This window comes from Myiozetetes cayanensis, unplaced genomic scaffold (genome assembly GCF_022539395.1).
Source record: "Myiozetetes cayanensis isolate MyiCay16 unplaced genomic scaffold, myiCay2020 scf1, whole genome shotgun sequence".
Lineage (NCBI taxonomy): Eukaryota > Metazoa > Chordata > Aves > Passeriformes > Tyrannidae > Myiozetetes > Myiozetetes cayanensis.
The window spans coordinates 83,037,067-83,057,454 of NW_026086604.1; the positions used below are offsets into that span (position 1 = coordinate 83,037,067).

The 20,388-nt window shown below is 42.9% G+C and overlaps 1 protein-coding gene across 1 annotated transcript; it reads right to left on the reverse strand.

The window, feature by feature from the left end:
* Positions 1–1,034: 1,034 nt before the first annotated feature.
* On the reverse strand, positions 1,035–2,935 carry FOXQ1 (forkhead box Q1). Its single transcript, XM_050340032.1, is given in 2 exon segments — positions 1,035–1,805; positions 1,808–2,935. Coding segments are annotated over 2 exon segments (1,212 nt in total). The 5' UTR covers positions 2,916–2,935; the 3' UTR covers positions 1,035–1,701.
* Between the last annotated feature and the right edge of the window lie 17,453 nt (positions 2,936–20,388).

Genomic DNA, 20,388 nt, shown 5'->3' on the forward strand with positions numbered 1-20,388 from the left:
TAAACCAACCAACCAAACAAACGAGCCCTGAATTATCATTTCGGCTCTTGTATAAACTCTTCACGTGCGGAGACGCCACTAATTTGTCATTCAGTACTACGGGCAATTAGACCCCTAACTTTCTTTTTTCAGACTTAGCTTTTCTTAGGCTTTCCTGATCCCTTCTGACAATACGAATCAGCCTTAACATAACGCCCGTCGGGAGAAGGCAATGCGTGCAAACTGCTTATTGCCAGCAAATACCCCCTAGTCTTCACCCCGCTGAGGTTTCACCCCCTTCAGGTGCCTCTACCAGAAGCAGCCGGAGCCCGGTAGTGTCAATGACCTTCCTGAAGCGAGTTTTCTTTGGACCGAAAGATGACAACAGGATTACATGTCGTCTGCTCTCCTTCGTGGGGAAAAAAAAAAAAAAAAAGGGGGAAGAAAAAAAAGGCAGGCAGATGATCAGGATTCCCGCAGGCTGCCCCCAAGTCGGGCAGCCCGCCGTACAAATCTACCTGCCTGCAAATCGCCAGCCTTTCCGGAGCGCTGAGCTGCGGCGCGAAAATCTGATCTGACTCGAGGAATTGCAGAGGACTTCCAAACCTGGCGGCTGTTCAGGAGGAGAACCTCTCTCATCTCCCGTGACCGAAATAAGGCGGGTCCGTACGTGGCATCTCTACCCGCTGGCAGGGATGGGGATGTAAGGGCGGGCAGCCCGAGCCGAGCTTCTCGGCCAACGTTGTCTCACGACAAGCTTCCCTCCCCTCCACGCCAGCACAGACATCACGCTCTTCTCCTTATTATCTTCTTTATTTAGTGGGCAGCTTTTATTCGGGGGAAAGGAGAAAGGAAAAAAAAATGGAAAAAACATGGTGGCCGAGTGTCAATAAAATGCACACGCACATATATTATATACAAACACAGAAATAAAATACGAAAAAAATTACTCTTCTCTTTCCAGTAGCAGTGGTCTTGGCCATAAACGTAGAACACCAGCCAGTACAGGAGACAACCCCTGACACTTCCTTGAGCCCTTTCCCCTCTCTCGCCCCGCCCACCCCCTCCAATAATTAAAAAAGCTGCACTCTCTTTGTGTTAAAAACACTACTTTTATAAATAATTTAATGTCCTCCCTTCCCACGAAATGCTAGTTGCCGGACAGGAGAAAAGATTTACTTTTGGCACAGTGATGCATTGCTTTGCAGTACAGACCTACGGTTCCACAGCAGCCCCGGCCCCCTCCCTTCCTCTCTCCCTGCTCTTCCCAGCAGGTTCCCCAGGCCCCGTTCACCCACCCGGCCTTCCCAAGCGCACAGCGCATTCCCCTGCGGCCGCCACCGCGCCCCTCCGCAGGGCACTCCCCGCTCTGCTGCCCAAGGCATCTGTAGCAGGAGACGTGGGAACGAGACGGGGGGGACAGAAAGGAGGTGGCGGAGGGACTGGCTGAAGTCAAGTAGTCTCAACGAACAGTAAGAAGCACTTGAGGCTCATGGCTATGTCCAAACCGACAGTTGTTTGATTTTTTTTTTTTTTTTTTTTTTTTTTTTTTTTTTTTGGTTTAAGTTAACCCTACTGTCTTTTCACTAAGGCACAGTCACCGAGGCTTTTGCTTGGAGGCTTTGGTCGCCTCTGGAGTTAAAGTGCGGTATCCAGAGCCTCCTCCTTTCCCCCTCCACGCCTCCCCGGGCAGGTCCCTCGCAGGGGAGGAGGGGGGCTCCATTAAGCCAGAGGGGTCTCCACGGCGTACGGCTGGAACGAGGCCGAGCCCCCCGCCGCCGGCGGCAGCGGCCCGGCCAGCCGGAGAGGCCCGTAGAGGGGGAGACGGGCGGCGGCCCCCGCCCGCCCTTGGCGAGGGCGGCGGGGAAGAGCGGCACCCTCGGTCGCTCCGGCGGCGGCTCCCCCGGGGACAGCGCCTGCCGCCCGCCCCCCAGCAGCAGCGGCGGCGGCGACGGCTCCCCCAGCCCGTAGGCGCAGAGCTGCAGGAGGCCGCCGCCGTAGAGGGCGGCAGCGGGCGGGGGCTGCGCGGCAGGTGGGTAGGAGAGCAGCGGGTAGGGGCCGGGCAGCAGGTGCGGGGGCGCGGGCGGCGCCGGCCAGAGGAGGCGGGCGTGCGGTGTCGGCGGCGGCTGCGGGGCGGCGCGGGGTCCTGCCGGCCGCTGGAGGAGGCTCTCGATGGCGAAGGAGCTGGAGAACTTGGCGCTGCCGCCCGGCGGCCTCGCCCCGCCGCCCCCCGCCGCGGCTTCCTTGGCACCCTGCGCGCAGTTGCAGGGCGAGGAGGCGCAGCAGCACCGCGGGGAACCGCCGGGGGACGCGGCTCTCGCCCCGGCCGCCTCCTGCGGCGCTTGCGGCGGGGCGGCGGCGGAGCGGGCGGGCTGCGGCGGCGGGGCAGCGCGGCTGAGGCGCTTGCGGCGGCGGCGGAAGACGCCGTCGGCGAAGGTGTACTCGCTGCTGGGGTTGAGCATCCAGTAGTTGTCCTTGCCCCAGGGCCGCGCCGGGTCGCGCAGCACCTTGACGAAGCAGTCATTGAGGGAGAGGTTGTGGCGCACCGAGTTGCGCCAGCCGGTGTAGGCGCCGCGGAAGAAGGGGAAGCGGCTCATCAGGTAGTCGTTGATCTCGGCCAGGGTCAGGCGGCCGCCGGCCGAGTCGCGGATGGCCATAGCGATCAGCGCGATGTAGGAGTACGGCGGCTTCGGCCGCCGTGTGTAGGGTTTCCCCTTGGCACTCTCGACCGGCGGTGGCGGCGGCTGCGGGGTCGGGGGCGGCGGCGGAGGGTGCCCGGGTCGCCCGGCTCCGCCGCCCGGGCTGTTGGCGGCGCAGTCGCCGTCCGAGCCCAGCTCGCTGTCAGCGGGAGCCGGGGAGAGCGAGCCGCTGCCTTCCTGGTCGCTGCCGGCGCTCAGCTTGTCCTCATAGTGCTGCGAGAACACCTCCAGCTTCATGGCGGCGGCGCCGGCGGCCCCCCCGCACCCCGCGGCTCCGCTGGGCGGGCGAGACCCCCGCCCCTCAGCGCGGCCTCACGGGAGGCGGCGAGGCGACCCAGGGGCTTTCTGTCCCCGCGCAGGCTTGGACAGCTCCGCAGCGGCTGGCAAGGCGGGCAGGGCACAGCAGGGCAGCGGGGCTCAGCGCCCGCCTCAGCCAGCCGGCCCGGGGTCACTGGCAGGGGGCTGCCCCTTCCCGGCCGGTGGGTGCCGGAGGACGGGCAGCGGTGCTCTGCCTCCCGACTCCTCCGGCTTCCACCTGCTTCTCCTCTACCGGGGCGCTCGCTCTCTTTTCGCCCCCCTTTTTGTCCTTCTCGCTCTTTACTCTTGCTGCTCCATGGGGTTGAAGGAGAGGGGCGAGGTGATCCCACTGGAGCCGGTGCGAGAGGACGGGCGGGCGGCTGCCGGAGCCGGCTCTTCTCCGCGTCCGCCCGAGCCCGCTCCTTCTCGGGGGCGCTGCCGCTGTTCCCGTTCGGCGCTCCCCGGGCGCGGGGAGAGGATCTCGAGGGCCGTCGGCGTTACTCCGCTCTCTCCGGCTTCGACTCCCGTCAGTGCCGGGACGCCGGGCTGGCTCGTCGCTGCGACGCGGGTAGCAGCCGGGTTATTAGGGTTATTAGTGTTATTGTCATTATCTCTCCCTTCCCCTGTGGTTCTGTGTCTCTCCACCACTTTCAGACCAGCCCATTATAACGCCGGCGAGAGGCGGAGCCAGGACAAAGATCTGAAAGGGTGGTGGGTGGAGAAGCAAGGTAGCAAAGGTGGGTATGCCCTAATAAGCCGTATCAGAGCCGTAATTAGCCAAGATGACAGCGAGGTCTTGTTGGAAAGTTATTTTACGCAACTTGTTTGTATTTTCTCCTGCCAGGTCCCTCCCTTTCCCGGGTATTTCGAACGAAGCCGCAGTTCGGCGCGACTTCGCAGAGCCGGGCCCGCCTCCCAGGTGTAAAATGCAAAATGACTTATAGGTGGCAGAGCTGAACCTGTTACGTGCAGTGATTTATTTTAATAGCGCCGTATAAAGCAACACGTTGTAATATGACAACTCAACAACCTGTTGGAAAATAATACATGGCTTCGCAGTTGTGAATTCCTAATGATTTATGTAGTCTGACAAAATACAGTCTGGGTCCCTCTTTCCTTCTGTCACAAGCACACCTGGTGCAGAGATAGAATGGGAACAGGTAGGCAATTCTTTGGGGTTTTGCTACAAGAGATTTAGTCAAAACCTTAACCTTAGTTTTAGGTATGTTACTCTGCATATAGTAGTGTTGCTTGATCTCTTTTGAATGATGTTTTTGTAACCTCCCTTACAACTGTCACACTCCAGTAAAAATTTTTGTTTGTTTTGTTTGTTTGTTTGGGGGGTGTTGTTGTTGTTTTTGTTGGTTTGTTAGTTTTGGGTTTTTTAAATAGTAACTTTAACATTTTTTAAAACACTGTGGATCTATAAATCTTCCATAAAACCTGAGAGAAAAAATATTCTGTAATTTGACCCAGACACTTTTCTTTCCAGAAAAATTAGTTGTTGGTTTTGGGTTTATTTTTAGGTTTAATTTGTCAGGGTCTTGCCCTCTTTTGGAGTTTTTTTGTCCCTAAACATTACTATAGGCAGAACAGCTCAATGAAGAGAGCTATATGGTAGTAGCTTTGAAAACTCCTTGTTCTACTCACTGTTCAAAGTCAATTGCAAAATGCCATTTGACTTCACACGGCAGTAGCGCTAGCATCTGCAAAACAGTAACAAAAACATCAGCAGAAATCTGCTCTGGTGCTTATGTTTTATTTCTCATATGTATACTTTGAATTTTGTGTCCTGGAGTAAGAGTTGGATTGCTCCATATTTTCCAAAAGCAGTCTTTCCAAATCCAACCTTATTTTAGCCTAAATACATAATTCAGAGTCACTCTGGTTAGGACAGTGCTGTTGTGGTCTGACTCTCAAGAAATGTTGAAGATGAAAAAAAGGCAGGTTTAAAAGACTAAGAGGAGAAACAAACAGTGCTACTTTCTATCTTGATCTCTCTTGAATGGAATATACGTTCCCACACACACCTGCATTTTGTTTCAAAGTGTTGCCATTTTTTCAGTCTGCATGAGTCTTACGTGGTAAATACTGAACAGTGACAGGTTCTTCTCTCCCTCTGGTTGCACTTTTGAAAACTTTATTAATAATAGTACATTCGGTGTCTTGCTGTTCTCACTAAAGCTGTACCAATTCAGAAAAACAGGCAATTCAGTGATTTGAAAGACAAAACTAAGAGGAGGGAGACCTCTCTTGGTTCCTTGTTGTTGTTGTCTCCATGTAATGTAAACCAAAATCTTTCAGTAAAGTGTTGCCTTAGCTGTAGGTGCCAATGTTTGTATTTAAGGGTATGGGAAAAAAAGTATCATTCCTTCCAAAACTCATATTTTCTAAGATGATGCCAATGGTAAGGGTAGGTTTTTTTCCTCTTCCTGCTTTTGTTGTAAATAGCACTGAAGTAGCGATGATTTGCTAGCTTGCCTTTGATGTTTATTTTATTACCGTTCCACTATTTGTGTGGAAAATGTACACATTGTCTCTTATCTTTATTCAAAGAACTTAAAAAGTCATTCAAATGCTGTAGGTAAACACGTCAGACATAACAGAAGCTTTTTCACAGCCATACTTCAAGATTAGGAGTGGATGGCAAAGCTGGTTTTGCAAGATTTAAGAGGGGACAGAAGCTTGTACTCAAAATAATACGAAGATAGCTATTAATGGCTGGGAGGAGGAACCTTTCTAAGATCAGTGCTGCTTCTTGTTGCGGCTCAAGGCCTCTGGTATCTCTCAGCCAGTGCATGGTGTAAACTGAACTTTGAAATCTGTGGTGGCTCTTCCCTGAGAAAACATACAAAGGTGGTTGTGAAAGGACCATGCATGGTTTAAGTAGAGCCTTCTTGGCCTGAGTGAGAGCAATGTCAAGCTCATTGCTGTTGCTGTTCATGAAACAACGAGCAAAGTTGTAAGAAGTGGTGAAATAGTCCAACTACTTCTGTCTCTCACCACTGAGAGTATATGTAACCTCAAGCCTTTTCCTGCTATAGTTTTTTAAAAGGCACAGTATCGCCTTCAGGTTTATAAAGATTAACACAATCATCGGAAAAACTGATTCTGTTAAGTAAACTTCACATCAAAAGCACTTTGATGTGCTGTATTATAGCAAAGCCAAACACCCCACCCCCATCACCCCAAGAAAAACCTCCAAAAACCTCCAGTGAAGCAATGTAAAAAAAAAAAAAATCTAATTCTTTGTTCTAAAATGAAATGTCTCTTCCTCTTTAGATCAGCAGAGCAGGACTTTTTGATGTGTGACCCCCTCTTTTCCTACCCAAAACAGTACCCAGTCAAAGACAAGTGAAGAAATGCGAATGGTTCCTTGAAAATCACATGCTCAGCTTTGTGTCCCATTTTCTATAGTATTTGACTAATTTATTTCAGAAATAGTAAGAGTGTTCCAATGGGTATTTGGAAATAGGGTAGTGTAGTCCTTTGCAGTTTGCTCAAACTACAAATTATAAAAATGTTTGTTACTAAAGTAGCAAAATGCTACACTCTCTCGTCGTCGTGGATATATTTTGGGTTGACCCAGTTATGTTGTCTCCATGGTGTTTTTAACCATAGAGACATGGGTTTTTCAGTTCAGCAAACATCATTCAAAGGTGTGTCATAATATGGTCTTGCTTTTAAATCTTTTAAAAATTATTTCTTTTAAATTCTTTTCATGCAGTCCTTTCTTACCATCTTTTCTGCCTTCTGTCCCTCCAGACCACTGACTAGATTAGAGAGATTTTCCAAGTAAGATCCTATGGGCACAACTGGTAAATAAAGGTCTCTCTGGTGACTGGCAAAGTCCCATAGTTAGTGGTAGGCAAGCGTATTTGTGCATCTGAGATGTCCAGCACACCAGCTGGACAAAGTGCTTCATCATCTCTTCTCCTCCTCCTGTGGCAAAGCTGCAGGAGTACACTGCCGTGCCAGGAATGATGAAATTGGACAATGCAATACTCTACATGAGCAACAAAAGACCAGTTCAGAGTTAGCTTTGGATGGGCTGCTCACAGCAGGAGATGTGCCTAGCATGCATAAAAGAACCACAGAGTCTGTGAAGGTTGGCTAATTACACTATGTATATTTTTATAGTTGAAGGAAATCCAGCTGGAGACTGAGCTGTAAGAAGGGAGGCTAGTGGAAATTCCTTTAGACCTTGAGAGAAAAAGTTTTGTCACTGAAGCAGAATGTGTATCTGTGTGAATTCCCTCATTGGGAAAGGCTGGCACTTTTTCACAAGGACAACCATTCCCTGTGGGTAGAGATTTTCTCATTTCTTTGGCAGGTACTAAGAGCTGAATTTACAATGGGGAGTTCCATTTCAATTTTGTTTCATGCAGTCTTTATTTTCTTGGGAGCCACTGCTCAGAATAAAATTTTCCCATGCTCAGAGCTTAGTATCACTTCCTCCCTATGCGCACTTCATGTTCCATAAAAATTGTGCATCTAAGCAAATTTTTTTAATCCAGAGTCCTGGATTGTGACAGAATGGGCAGGGGCAGATTTTTTCCTGTGAAGACAGTGACATTACTGCACCTGTTACTAATGCTTAGTGCTGGAGAAATAGTTCCAAGTTCCTACACTATTGTTTTCACGCAGAGATCTCAGAGCTCTCCCATCTTACAGGCAATGAGCAGTGAAGGGGAGTCCTGTTGAAAATAATTTGGTAAGTTGGTTGCCACCCTGTCTGTAGAACTGAGCTCTTTGGAGCCCTTGTCCTGCACTATGTCCACTGAGGTATCCACCACAAGGCCTCATCAGAAAGTGTTGTAGCATTTGGCAAGGAGCTGTCAAAATGGAGATTGTTCTGTCTTGAGACTCAGATAATTTATAGCTAATTCTCTCTTTTTACTAGTGCTATGTTAAGCCTCAGGGGCTTGAATGGAGTTCCATACCAGCATAAGATGAACCTCCGGAATATGTTGCAGGTTTACAGTCTGAGAAAGTACGTGACATAAAAGAGTGCAGGGTGAGGTTAAATCAACACAGTATTTACAACATATTTTGTGATGATTTAATTCAGTAACTGTCCCCATAGGCTTTTCTCATAGGTGATTACCTGCTTTCATGTAACTGCACCAAGAGAGAGAAAATCCAAATGGTGTTAGACTAACAGGCTTGTGGATCTCTTCAAGAAGGTTTTTCTTACAGCAAGAAAGAACTGGTATTGGAAAGGCAGCACATGTATTGATAAGTCTAGGTGTAATTGTTAGGGCAGAATTGCTAGTGAAGAGACAGACTCTGCCGCAATTAGAAGTTACGCTGTGTTATGTTTGTTGTGAAGTTATGATGCAGAAGCCATTTGGTGAATTCTGTGGCTCTCTGCCAGGAATAGTGAATATTTTTTTGCTACTGGTGCCAAACAAACTTAAAAAGAAATCATCGTAGCTTGTTATTATTGGTGCCAGACCAAATATCTGCTGGCGCTTGTTATTATTGGTGCCAGAGGCTTGCTATCACTGGCCCATGATATGAGGAAACACCAGCTGAGCTGTTACAATAGCCTCTTATTGCCTTCAAATCCATGCGCTGATGGAGTATAGTGAACAACTTCATAAGAGAAGTACAACAGAATTAACCAAGAAATGAAGGGCTTCGAATACGTGGAGAGTCGTTGAACTTTGCTAGCCCTTTCTGGAGTACACCTAAGCCAGCTCAAAGCCACATATATTTTATGTGGGTAAACAGTGACTGGAGATATGAAGGATATGTTTCAATTCAACTAAAACTATTTTTAGCACTGTGGATCAACAAATTAATCACATTGCCAATAATGTTCCAGTTGAACAGCAATAAGTATTTACCATTCTTACTTCTGGGTTGGATTTATTTTGTTGTTTCTTTGTTTTTAAAAAGCTATTTCTGGGTGGAGTCCCATGATTTATATAAGCACTAGCCAAATCCATAAATAAATAATGGTGTTAAAATCTTCTTGATTTTTTTTTTTTTTTTTCAAAACCAAGTCAATTGCATTGGAATGGAGCTATTTGGGAGCAAGGTGCTGATAGCCAGACCTTCCTGTGGCAGGCAGGATTTTGCAGTATTGCCCTCAAATTGTATCTCTCTTGTGTGTCTTCTGTCCCCCATTTTCTGTGTTCCATCTTCCTTCCCTGCAACCCTCTGGACAGCTCCAGAGCACTATTGGTGTCTTGGAAAATCTGGTCCATGCTGCTGCTTGCTTACTCCTGGAAAATGTTGCATAGTTACAGGGTACATTCATTACAGTACCTCAGCTAGTGGGGGATGGGGATTTATATTCTCCAAACTGTGTTCAAGAAATTGGATACATTTTCGCTACTTTTCGGATGGCAAAGAAACGCAGTAAAAGCTTGGGGAGCTCGTTCTTCAGTTGCTGCAGATCTAACTAAATCATTAGTTTGTTGAGTTGCATGCCTTGTGTATTTGATTTCCAGCTCCTAAGTGAGTTCTTAAGGGATTAGCCGAGTTTCAGTCTCTTGAAGGTGTGAATAAACATCCTGTTGCCTCACACCCATGAAATTTCTTCCTTAAAGATGTCAAAGTGCTTTGTGTAGAGTGCTGCTATTTTGGTTCTATAACTGAAGGTTCCGAATGTCTTGGCCACACTTAAATGATCTAAGATGGGAATAGGACATGGCTTTCCTAATTCCTCCACTATTGTTCTACCCACTGACCCTGTTGTTTCTCTGAACCTTTACGTATACTGGAGTAGATTAATAATTAACCTCCAAGTGGGGCACTTTGAGGCAAATGTAAAATGAAACCAAACACTTGTCACGGTTTTTAGTCATACCAGATTTGCAAGTAGGGTGTGTTTAAATGATGCAGGTAGATAAAGTCTTGTTAATTTAGATTAGAGTAAAAGTCAGTGCCTTATCAAAGCAAGTGACTAATTAGGAAAACTATTACCTTTTGGAAAAGAAACAGTTGAACTGTCATTCAAAATTATTTCAACTAATTGAACAGTACTAGTATTTATGCTGAATAAAGGTTCATGCAGCTGCTGGGAAAGCAGAAATACAGAGAGATTTTCCCAGGAATTGACAGTGTTTTGGTGTGGTTTTTTTTGATAATTTTGCTTTTAGAAACTTAACAGTACTTGTCATCATTGTGTAAACATGGAGAAGGGAGGAGAGTCCTGTGAGTCATGAGGGAGCCAAACTTATAGAATTTAAGTGAAGAGCTGGAGCATTTGTATTAAATATAACACCTTCAGTCTCTTCACCTTCCAAGCCCACAGGACAGCAAAGTTCTCGTGAATGGTTTGAAATGATGCAGTGAATCTCATGTCTGTAATAACAGACACTGGGCATTTGAGAACCTGCAAGGATGGAAACACTAGGGCAAATTCATGGTGTGAAAAGAAAGATTACGATCAGACTGTATTTATGTTCAGACAGATACATGCAGTTGTGAAGAATCATTAAATAACTGTTAACCACACCTGCACAGAGCCTCTGGCAATGCTGGCTTATACAGAATCTCAAGAACTGCCATGTGCCTGACATCATACCTTTACAAGGAGAGAAAAGTTGTGGGTGTTAGCCCAAGACTGGTAAGTAAAACATAGTCCACAGACTTGCGCCAGTTTAATGTCTGTAAGTGATTTTCTGGTGTGTCACACCCAGTACCTTCTGCCCTGTAAACCTGTCACTAGTCCTGATTTGTTTGCTTATGACCAGGTCTTACTAAACATCTCCAAATCGGCTTTAATGCAATTGCTACTTACCTCTAAGTCAGTCAGGACTCTAAGGAGGGAGTAAGTGTGCGTGTACACAGGGAGTCTAACACAAACAATATCTTGACTTCTCTGGGATTGTAATTGCTGCTGTGACACACAGCTGCTTGTTTGGGTTTGTTTTTACATGGATCATTTTCCTTTTTAAAATCATTGGGAGGTTTTGACATCTTTTCATGATGGTAATGGCATTTCAGAACCCTTTCAGTGTTAAAAAATGGAAACCTATGGGGAAGGGAATCAGGCAGGACAAAGGAAGCAGAGGAAAAGGGGACTGGAGCAAAGCTGAGGAGAAGAGATGGAGATGTGGACAAAGTTGAAGTAAATAGCTCCAACTGAGAACACATTTCAGAACAGTTCCTTTTAGACTGTAGAATATTTTCAGGATGCCCAACAATCTCCAATTTGACTGCTTCTACTGGTGGAATTTTTTTGACTGCTCACCTCTGCAGCTTTCCTCAGGCTAGGGAGTTCTCTGGCTTTTCATTTCCCATGGTTCTTTTGGAAGCAATTGTCTTTCATCTGCATTTTCTCTCTGAGTATACTTTTCCTGCCTTTCATGGCAGAAGGTGGTTGAGGAGTGGGGTTTTTTTGTGGTGGTTTTTTGTTTTGTTTTAAATTGAATAAAAATTATTAAAAAATGCAAAAGTGAAGGTTTTACTTCAGTGTGTAATTCCTGCAAGGGGCTGGGTGCATCAGTTTGATATCTCTTTCTACTTGCAATTTCTGTACAAAATATTTCTATTATAATTTTTTTTTTCCTAATGAAAATCTCTAGCAACTCTGAAGAATAGGAGACTTTGAAACAGAAACAGAGCATAACTATGCACAAAGGGATTCAAAGATTTGCAGACTTCAGTATCCATATCTGAGAATTGTAAGCTCTGGCACTTTGACGTTGATGGATCAGACAATGGAGATATTTACTCATTGCTTACGAGAGTCCTTATTCATAACTTGATTTATTTATGCCATAAGGCTTTGAAAGACAGCCCATTTTTAATTTCTCCAACTGACATGGAATCAATGCTGAGAAACTTAGCAAAGCCCAAAATATTTTTATGCTTTTTTAAGAGTTATCAAAGTGTTGTGGGAAAAATGCCTTCCCTCAGTTTTACTTTAAAAAATAGTAATCTCTCTATAAGAAAATCTTGGTGATTTGGACAGATTTTATTATGAAGGCAGGATGTGGCACCTTGTACCGTCTTACCCATACTTTGGCCTTTAAATGTGCTGTCATGAAATGTTGGCCCCTTGAGGAAGATAGGTGTAGTCAGATGCAGAGGCAAACTGAATAGATGGGGCTTTCACTCCAGTGGGCCTGCATTCAAACCTTCAAAACTTTGGCCAGACTCATGACTATTCCCAGTTGAGACTTTAATTAAATGGTGTTGGATGTGAGTGTTAAATGTGGAAACTGTGTTCTATTATACTAGCTCGTGTTGCTGAAAGAAATAGAGCCACGCTTCTTGATTGAAGAGACAGAGTTAAGTGAATAATTCGCAACAAATAATTAATCTAAATGTTTCTAAATTATTTCTTACAGAATCTGATTATGGTTGAGAAAGATCCCTATTTATTAATGCCATGGGACTCCCTTTCACAAGGGGAAAGTTTATTTATATAAGATGAATGAGTTAAGGTATAGACTTGCAAGTTCTTCCTGAGTCATCAGACCCAGAAAACATGTCTTTTATATTAAGGTTAATACAATCTTTCAAACAAAAACATTTATGAGTGTACTTTAACTGATGTGTATATGATGACTGACATTCCAAAACCTCTTCTGCACACACCTACGCTGGCATTCTTTTATACATAGGAGTAATCCTAATTAATTTGAGAAAATTACTCTTGTGCATGAATGTATTCATTAGTATTTGAAACATCACAGTATGGCGAGTGTTCTAGATACAATCTTGACCTTACACTTAAAGATGCCCACAACATCCCATCCGGTCTTTATGGCTACCTTAGCCCTAGTAAAAACAGGCCAGCACCCAGTCCTTGTCCCTGAGGGTTTGTGTCCACATGGTCAAATTCTCTTCCTTACAAAGAAGTGGCCTCACCTGTATTGTCTAGAGGCAACTGTCCTTTGTCTGTGTTATATTCTGAATATAGGCATCTGTGTTGCATGAGAAAATACTAGGTACAGGGGAAAGCCCATGCTGGGAACCTTGTTGCTGGTTAAACAGCGTGGACAATCACGTGCCTGAGTTCACGTCCTGGCTCTTTTTAATTTGCAAGTGCAAAATGTAACTTACATGAATATCTGTGTTCATTTCACATCTGGAAGCTTTAGTTAGATATTATTGCTCTCATCTGTTCTTTACAGGAAAGAGCAGCACTGTTGTTCTCTTCAGCAGTGTACTTTTGGGGATGTGTTGGCTGGGTTTCTGTCCCAGTAGCACTGAAGAGTTTTGCCCAAGAACATTGCAGGGAATCTGTCTTTCTCAGTGTGTTGTGAGTCTTCCCTTTAAGAGGTAAGATTTGATGCAGCCTAAATAATATTTTTTTTTATAAATACCATTTCAATTTGTCACAAGGAAACTATTGGCTAGGGCATTGAAGGGTTGGGAAGGTATAGCATTAAGGAAGGTGGCTTTATTTCAAATAGTGGAGAAGGTTGAGAATTTCAAAAGCAAGAAGAAAATAAAGTGTGTGAACCAAAGACATAATAAAGAGTTTGAACTGAAAACTTGTACCTTTAAAAATTTCCAAGTGTGTATATTCTGTTTTGCAGATAATGAGTTCTGTGAGCTGCTGCCTGAAATGTTAATGCCTGCACATGTTGTCACACCAGGGAATTGTTATAATCTCATCCCAGAACAGGTGCCTGTAGTACATGAACTGGTTTTCACCTTGTAGTGTTCCTTTATGTTAGCTGAAAGGAAGCCTGAGGCTCCCCAAGTGATCACATTGAATGTATTACAGAGCTCTAAAAGTAAGGTGAATTAAACTCTGTCTTCTCTTAGGAAGTATGTAAAACTCAGTTGCCCCAGTTTTTAGTGTTTGAGACACTTTGATTGTTTATATAAGATAATTGCTTGTGTAAAGAAAAGCTACTTTCATCATTAATCATAATTCATCCTGAAGTTAAGATAGGATTTAACATAGTGAGCTAGACCAAAACATTGTGTAAGGTGAGAGGGATTGCCTCTCCAAAATTTATTTACTGTTAAAAGCTTCACACTGTGTTCTACCTCGAGCATTGTAGTTACTCTCTTCCTTTAGCTGGCTACTGCTTGCCTATTGTCCTTCTGATATGACTTGAGTAGAAGGATGTTTCACATTAGGCAGTTTTGTAACATCTTTCTGTGAAATGCTAGAACATTAGTGCTTGCTCCAGGAAAAGGTGAGTTAATATGAGGTTTTGTGAGCCCTGATAGTTGCCTTGCTTAATCAATACTGGAAAGGATGTCTTTATTGACACTGAGCGCTTTCCAAAAGTGTTCTTTCCACTGTTGGTGATACATTGCTTAACAGAGCCAGCTTAAGCTTGCCACACTGAGTTTTGTGTTGTTTGCGTTGCATTGGTTGGTTACCTCTTTCTGTTAACTTTCCATGTACAATTTAATTAAGCTGTGAATAATAGGACGTGTTATCAGATGGTATGGAATTATTAACTTCAGTGAAGTGTTGTGTGATGAACCAGCTAAAGATCTGGACAGTAAGTTATACATTCTTCATATTTAACTGTCTGTGCATTTTGGATGAAGATAGCTACCAGCATAACTGATTGCAACCCTGCTGCTGAAAGAGGTGTGTCTGTTTATGCTATTGAAGTGCTTGACTGTTGTTATAACCAGTAATTACCATGCCATTATATTTATAGATACAATAAAGATCAAGCTTTTTTTTTTTTTTTTTTTTTTTTCAGAATACTTTTATTGTCCTGGAAGCATGCTTCCTATCTTTTCACATAAAGAATGAGTATGACATTTCAGAGTTAGAAAATTGAGTGAAAGAAGTTGTAATGATTTTTTTGTGTGTATTAATTGCCCATGAGCTGTGAACAGTATTCTCAGGTGTCCTGTTACACAAATTAATCATATTTATTATGACCAAAAAACCCACCAACAACTAAAAGAACCCCTTCATAATGCCTGTAATGCTCATACTTGCTATTTATGTAAGAAAGAATGGTATGGTTTCTTTTCTCTGATTGTATAATTTATGGAATAAATTAATTTAATACATATGTGAATAATAAGGAAAATTGTAAATATACCAACAATAGCTTTAAAGTTGCTTTTCTTATGTATTTGAAAATTTAAATAAGTCTAGTCTGATTTCTTAGCAAAGCAAATAAAACGTTTATATTTATAGAAATCAAACTGTTCACTAATGTTTTCGGATGGAAGTTGGCTTTGAGCAGAAATGATAATCCAAAATTTTCCTACTCTATTCAGTTCACACTTCTCACTGAAAGGTGTATTCAGTGTGACACAACATGTTGTGACTCCTCAGCAAAATGTTGCAATTCATACTGGTCAAAGTATGTAGTATTTCAGAGCTATGCATAATTTGTGATTGCAACAATCTCAAATAGGATTCAAGCAATGAGAGCATAAAATGTGTTTGGTGTTTCCATCTAATTCATAATTTTGACTCAGCAGTTCCAGCTAATTATTAACAGTCTCTCCAACTACCCTGGATTGACTAAGGGAATTCATGTTAACATCCTGAAGTGTTTTCATTAACCTTGGCCTGTGCAAAAGTGGCTTTCTAAATTGGATTCACTGCACTAAGCTTGATGTCTGTGATATTGTGTATTGCATCAAGCAACAAAATAAGCAAAAAATAGTATTTAAACTGGAAGTGAGGCAGAATTCATTAAAAGGAGAATATGGACCATGCTCATTATAGGATTTGCTAATGCTCACAAGTTCTTCCAGCTAAATTTAATGTATGCAAATGATTATTTACGAGCAGTTATTATCAACAATACTAATAACTTCAATAGTACTAATAATAGCAATCTGGACTAATTAACTGTTTTAAATAGAATTTTGTAATATTTGCAAATTTTCTCAGTTTTATGGGAACTAAATAAAATCAGCCCCATTGCTTAACATAAAACTCCATGTCATACAATGTGATTCTGGTTTTGGAGACAAGATTTGAAGCAGAATGAAGTGGTGGTGAAGACAGTTTCTACTTGTGCCAACAAAATAGATAGAGGAAAAAATGCAACATAAATACATTGAGCATGTTTTCTCTGTTTGTATGAAACCAATTCATTCTAGTTGAGTGCAAAAGGCTTACTTGAGAGTTTTGTATTGGAAACACTGTGTTTAGATGGTTACAAATAGGGTGGGGGAATGCTGTTCTTGTGTTGGTTCTGTTCTGGTTTTTCTGGTTAGAAAATTACTTTATGATCTATAAGAATGGGGAATTTTTTATTCTTTCCTGGCTGTGATGGGGGAAAAAAAAAAAAAGAGAAGAAAAATCTTGACCTTGCTTTAAACAGAAAGTAGAAGGCAAGTTCATGGGAGCACAGAAAAGGGGATCTCCTAGCTTTTACAATGACCTGTTCAAAATGGTTTAACCGTGGCAATATTGTGCGTTAGTCTGCGGATTCCATGGGACCTTGTTCTGTCTGCTTGGGCAGTGAGGTACCATGCATATGAGCCCTATGCAAGGCATAAAAATAAGTGTGAATGATAGCAATGCAGATAATATTGCTCCTTATAAATAATAATTAATGCTAATTAATGTTGACTCTGTATGTTGTGGCTTGGATGAAACTCTGGCAGGAATTGGCAGACATGCTGATATGAAATCTCCAGCCACAAAGATCTGCTGAAGGAGCAGTATCTGGTGTAAGGGGGGATCTACCCTTCTAAGTACAAAGAATACAAAGTTTTTCTAGTTGTTTTTCCTGTCTGCAGAGAAAACAGGCCTATAGCTTTAGAGTTGGTCTGCGTGCATGTCTCTAGGAACTACAGACATGGTACAAATGCAAGATCAAATCGTGTTCCTTATGTAAGTTTATAAATAGTGTTTCGTGTTCACTGAAAATAGCACATGTTCTTCAATATTACTGGTCCCTTCCTGTGTGAAGCTGTAGATGCCAATGCATTTGTTCAGGACTGGCGATGCCCTTTCCTGAGTTGGGTGGGAGGCTGCTGAGCCCTGCTGCTGTGGGGCTCTACCACAAAGTCCAGGAAGGCATGCTGCACTACCTGGTGCTGATAAGGGAGGCTGACACCTCCTCACTAGGCTTTGGTTAATCTGTATCTGTATGTGTGTCCGCATATATGCATATGATTTTTCCTCTGCCACTTCCCTCCCACTCTGAGCTGCCTTCCTTTCCACACTGCCCTTGAGCCAAGAGGTCAGTTCTACCACTTCTTTTTTGCCAGTCATGATTTTCTTTCTGTATTTTATCCTCTAGTTGTTACTTCCCTTCTTATCAGTGGAGGGGCAGCAAGAGCCATTTGGCTGATTTAATGTTTTTTTTTTTTCTGGGAAGGAAAGGATAAGACTTAGAAAAATAGGTTGGTGATTTTTGACTTCAGGCAAAATATGTAGGGGGGGGACACATTCTTTCTCTTAAGGGAGGAGATTTTTATTGCAAGGGAGAGAATTCGCCCCAGCGGTTTTACCTGTGTTCATCTGAGACACAGGAGTCAGGAGTCTGTGTGCTGTTGATGTCACAGGGGATCTGGGGCTGAATGACCAGTTGCCATCACAAAATAATCCAGCTTCCCAGAGGGAGAGAAAGGGGTTGCATGTGGCCTTGAAAACAAGAAGGAAAAGGAGAGGAGGAAGTGCCTGGTTGTTTCTGTCTTGGTGGCGAGAGTTGCAGGGTCCCTGGTCACTGTGTGACCAGCAAACATCCTTGCTGAGAGCTGTAGACCAGGCCATTTGCTAGAGCAGCTCTGTGACTCCATCAGCTGCCTCACGGGGAGTATATGCTAGAGAAAAATATGGAGCTGTATTAACTGGCATTTCAAAGGTGAGACATTCTGTTTTCTTGTTTGTTTATTTGCTTCCCACTGGGGGATCAGTTATATATTGAGATGACTTGACTTGATACACACCTCCTTAGCAAACACGTTGATTCAGCATTTAGAGGATCATGTTTCTTGGTGGTGCAGAGTTATTTATTACAATATCTGTGGTAGGCTGATGACACTTGTGATGATCAAAAAGAATAAGTTGTGTATTTTTTTAAGAATGTGTTAAACTAGTTCTGTCAAAATAGAGATAATAAATACCAGTAATTGTTTAGTCAGTTGAAAAGGAATAATTCCCCAAAATTTTTGAAAACTCTGTGGATAATGATTTGACTGAATATGTATGAGGAACCTATACTTAACCTCTACATTTCTGGAGCTGAGAGTAGAGTACTGTACTTGTTTTGTCTGATTCTGGAATCTAAAAAACTAGATTTTTTTCCTGATCATGAAAAAGAATGTATACGTACAGTAGGCTAACTTTAAGTGTTTAGATTTCATCCGCTAAACTGCTTTGGCAGGAATGAAACACTATGACAGCAAAAATAGACTACACCTTCCTTCTTAAACTGAGAAAGGTTGTAGGAAGGTGAGCAGGGACCAGAGAGATGGCACAGGTTCTGCCAGTTTGGTGGAAGGTTATTAGTGGAAATCCTAACAGACCAGCCTGGGACTGATCTTACTTAACATTTTCCTTAATGCCTTGGGTGTAGAAGGTTGGAACTGACTGATGAAACTCTGCTGACACAAGACAAGGAGGCTTTATCAAGGTAGAGATGATGTCCAGTTCTTCCCATACCAGGAGTGTGAGGGCAGGAATGATGAAAAAAGACTAAATGTTTAGTAGCTGAGGGCTTTTGCCTGTTAATGGAAGTTGTTGGTCCCTAGAAGACAAGCTGCACAAGGTGGGAAAGAAGGTGGTAGAGAAAGAAGAGAAAGATTTGGATATGATAATTGACTACAGAATAACTGTGAGCTTCTGGTGCAATCTGGGAAAAGCCAAATGGAAACAGAGTGGTCATTAATGGATTAGGTTTGCACTTGCAAGGTTACTAAAACCGAGATGTTCTAATAACCTTCCAGTGTGAGTAGGAAGAACAGCAAATCTAACTCGAATTTTATGAACTAATGAACAGGGCTTTGGATGCAGAAGTTAACAGTATCAAGGGATATTTTAGTGGCACAAAGCTAACTCAAACCTTATTTCCAATCAAAAAGGCATGTGTGTTTCATTTAGCTATATAGTGCATATAGAAAGGGAAATTGTTGTAGACATTACTGATTAAAATTCTGCGATCCAATAAATAATATCGAATGGTGATGATGTACCATTTTATTCGTCCTAATTTTCATTAATTTCTTTATGTATGACATATTTTAGACTTTATGGAACTCATTATTTATAATGAGTCTTGTGTCAACAAGCAGCAAAGATCAGGCTGTCTGTCTTTACTGACAGTTGGCTTAATTTAGTAATAGTACTTAGCAGTTATGTGGTGCTTTAAAATTTAAAATATTAGCTAATTAGTCATCACACCAATTGCTTTGAATATTATCAGCCTTCTATAAAGATGGGTAAATAGCTGTTGTTATCCATATTTCAGAGATGAGCAAATTGAGACACAGATGGGCTAGTTATGTCCCTGTGCATATTTATATATAGGTATTTCAAAGGCACATATCGTTTCAAGGTCCAACAAGTCTATCAACTTGTTAGACCTGATTCGGCATCCACTGGAGCCAAGGGAAATGATTCTAGCAACTTCAAAGGTTCCCCTTGCTGCCTTATTGAATTACCCTGCAAGATCCATCTTCCTAATATTACCTAGTTGGTATGGTACCCTTTGAGATTGGTTGATGAAAAGCAAATCTGTCCTGGCAGTCAGTGCCCTCGCTGTGGCTATAGGGGATGAACAAGCATTAAAAATGTTGAGGTTTACTCAGCACTCAGTGAGTGAGTCCCAGAGGTGATTCTTGGGGGCTGTGTTTTCTAGGAAAATAATTTAAGAGCTTGAAAATATTGATTATACAATGATGAGATTCTTCAAATATTCCAAAGGAAGCATCACCTGTTTATTTTTTGAATAAGTAGCCACTTATTTTGAAAGTCCCAACATATATTTCTCAGTCTATTCAGACATCCAGATGACTTTAAAAACCTATCCCTACGCTTCAGTGCTATGTGGGAGTTAAAACTTAGATAGAGACATGGGTTGAGCTTTTCCTGAAAACTCCAAAACTCAGCAACATGTTTTTTATATTGCTTTTTAAAACCTGAAGTTCTAAGGAGAAGAAAAAAGGAAAATGAAGGAAAAAATCTTAACCTCAAACTGAAGGATCGTAGAAATCTTTTACAACAGCTTTGTAGTGCCACTTAAATGTGACATACCTAGTCAAAGTTTGACCAGTTATGTGTAGTCTTATGGTTCAGCTGTGTTCCTTGAAAGATGGAAACAACCCTTCACAGATTCAGGAACATGTTGTCGTGTGTATTAATTCAGTTTTCATTCCTTGAACATTTATTATACTTTACATAAGAACATACTTGTTTCTGCAGATGTTCCTGCCCTTAAACTTGTTATTATTTGTGTCAGATAGAATAAAACAAGAATAAAAGCATATGGAAAACAGGCTTTTATCAAAATATATTTATTTTTTTAATGTTCACATTTACTTGAGCCTG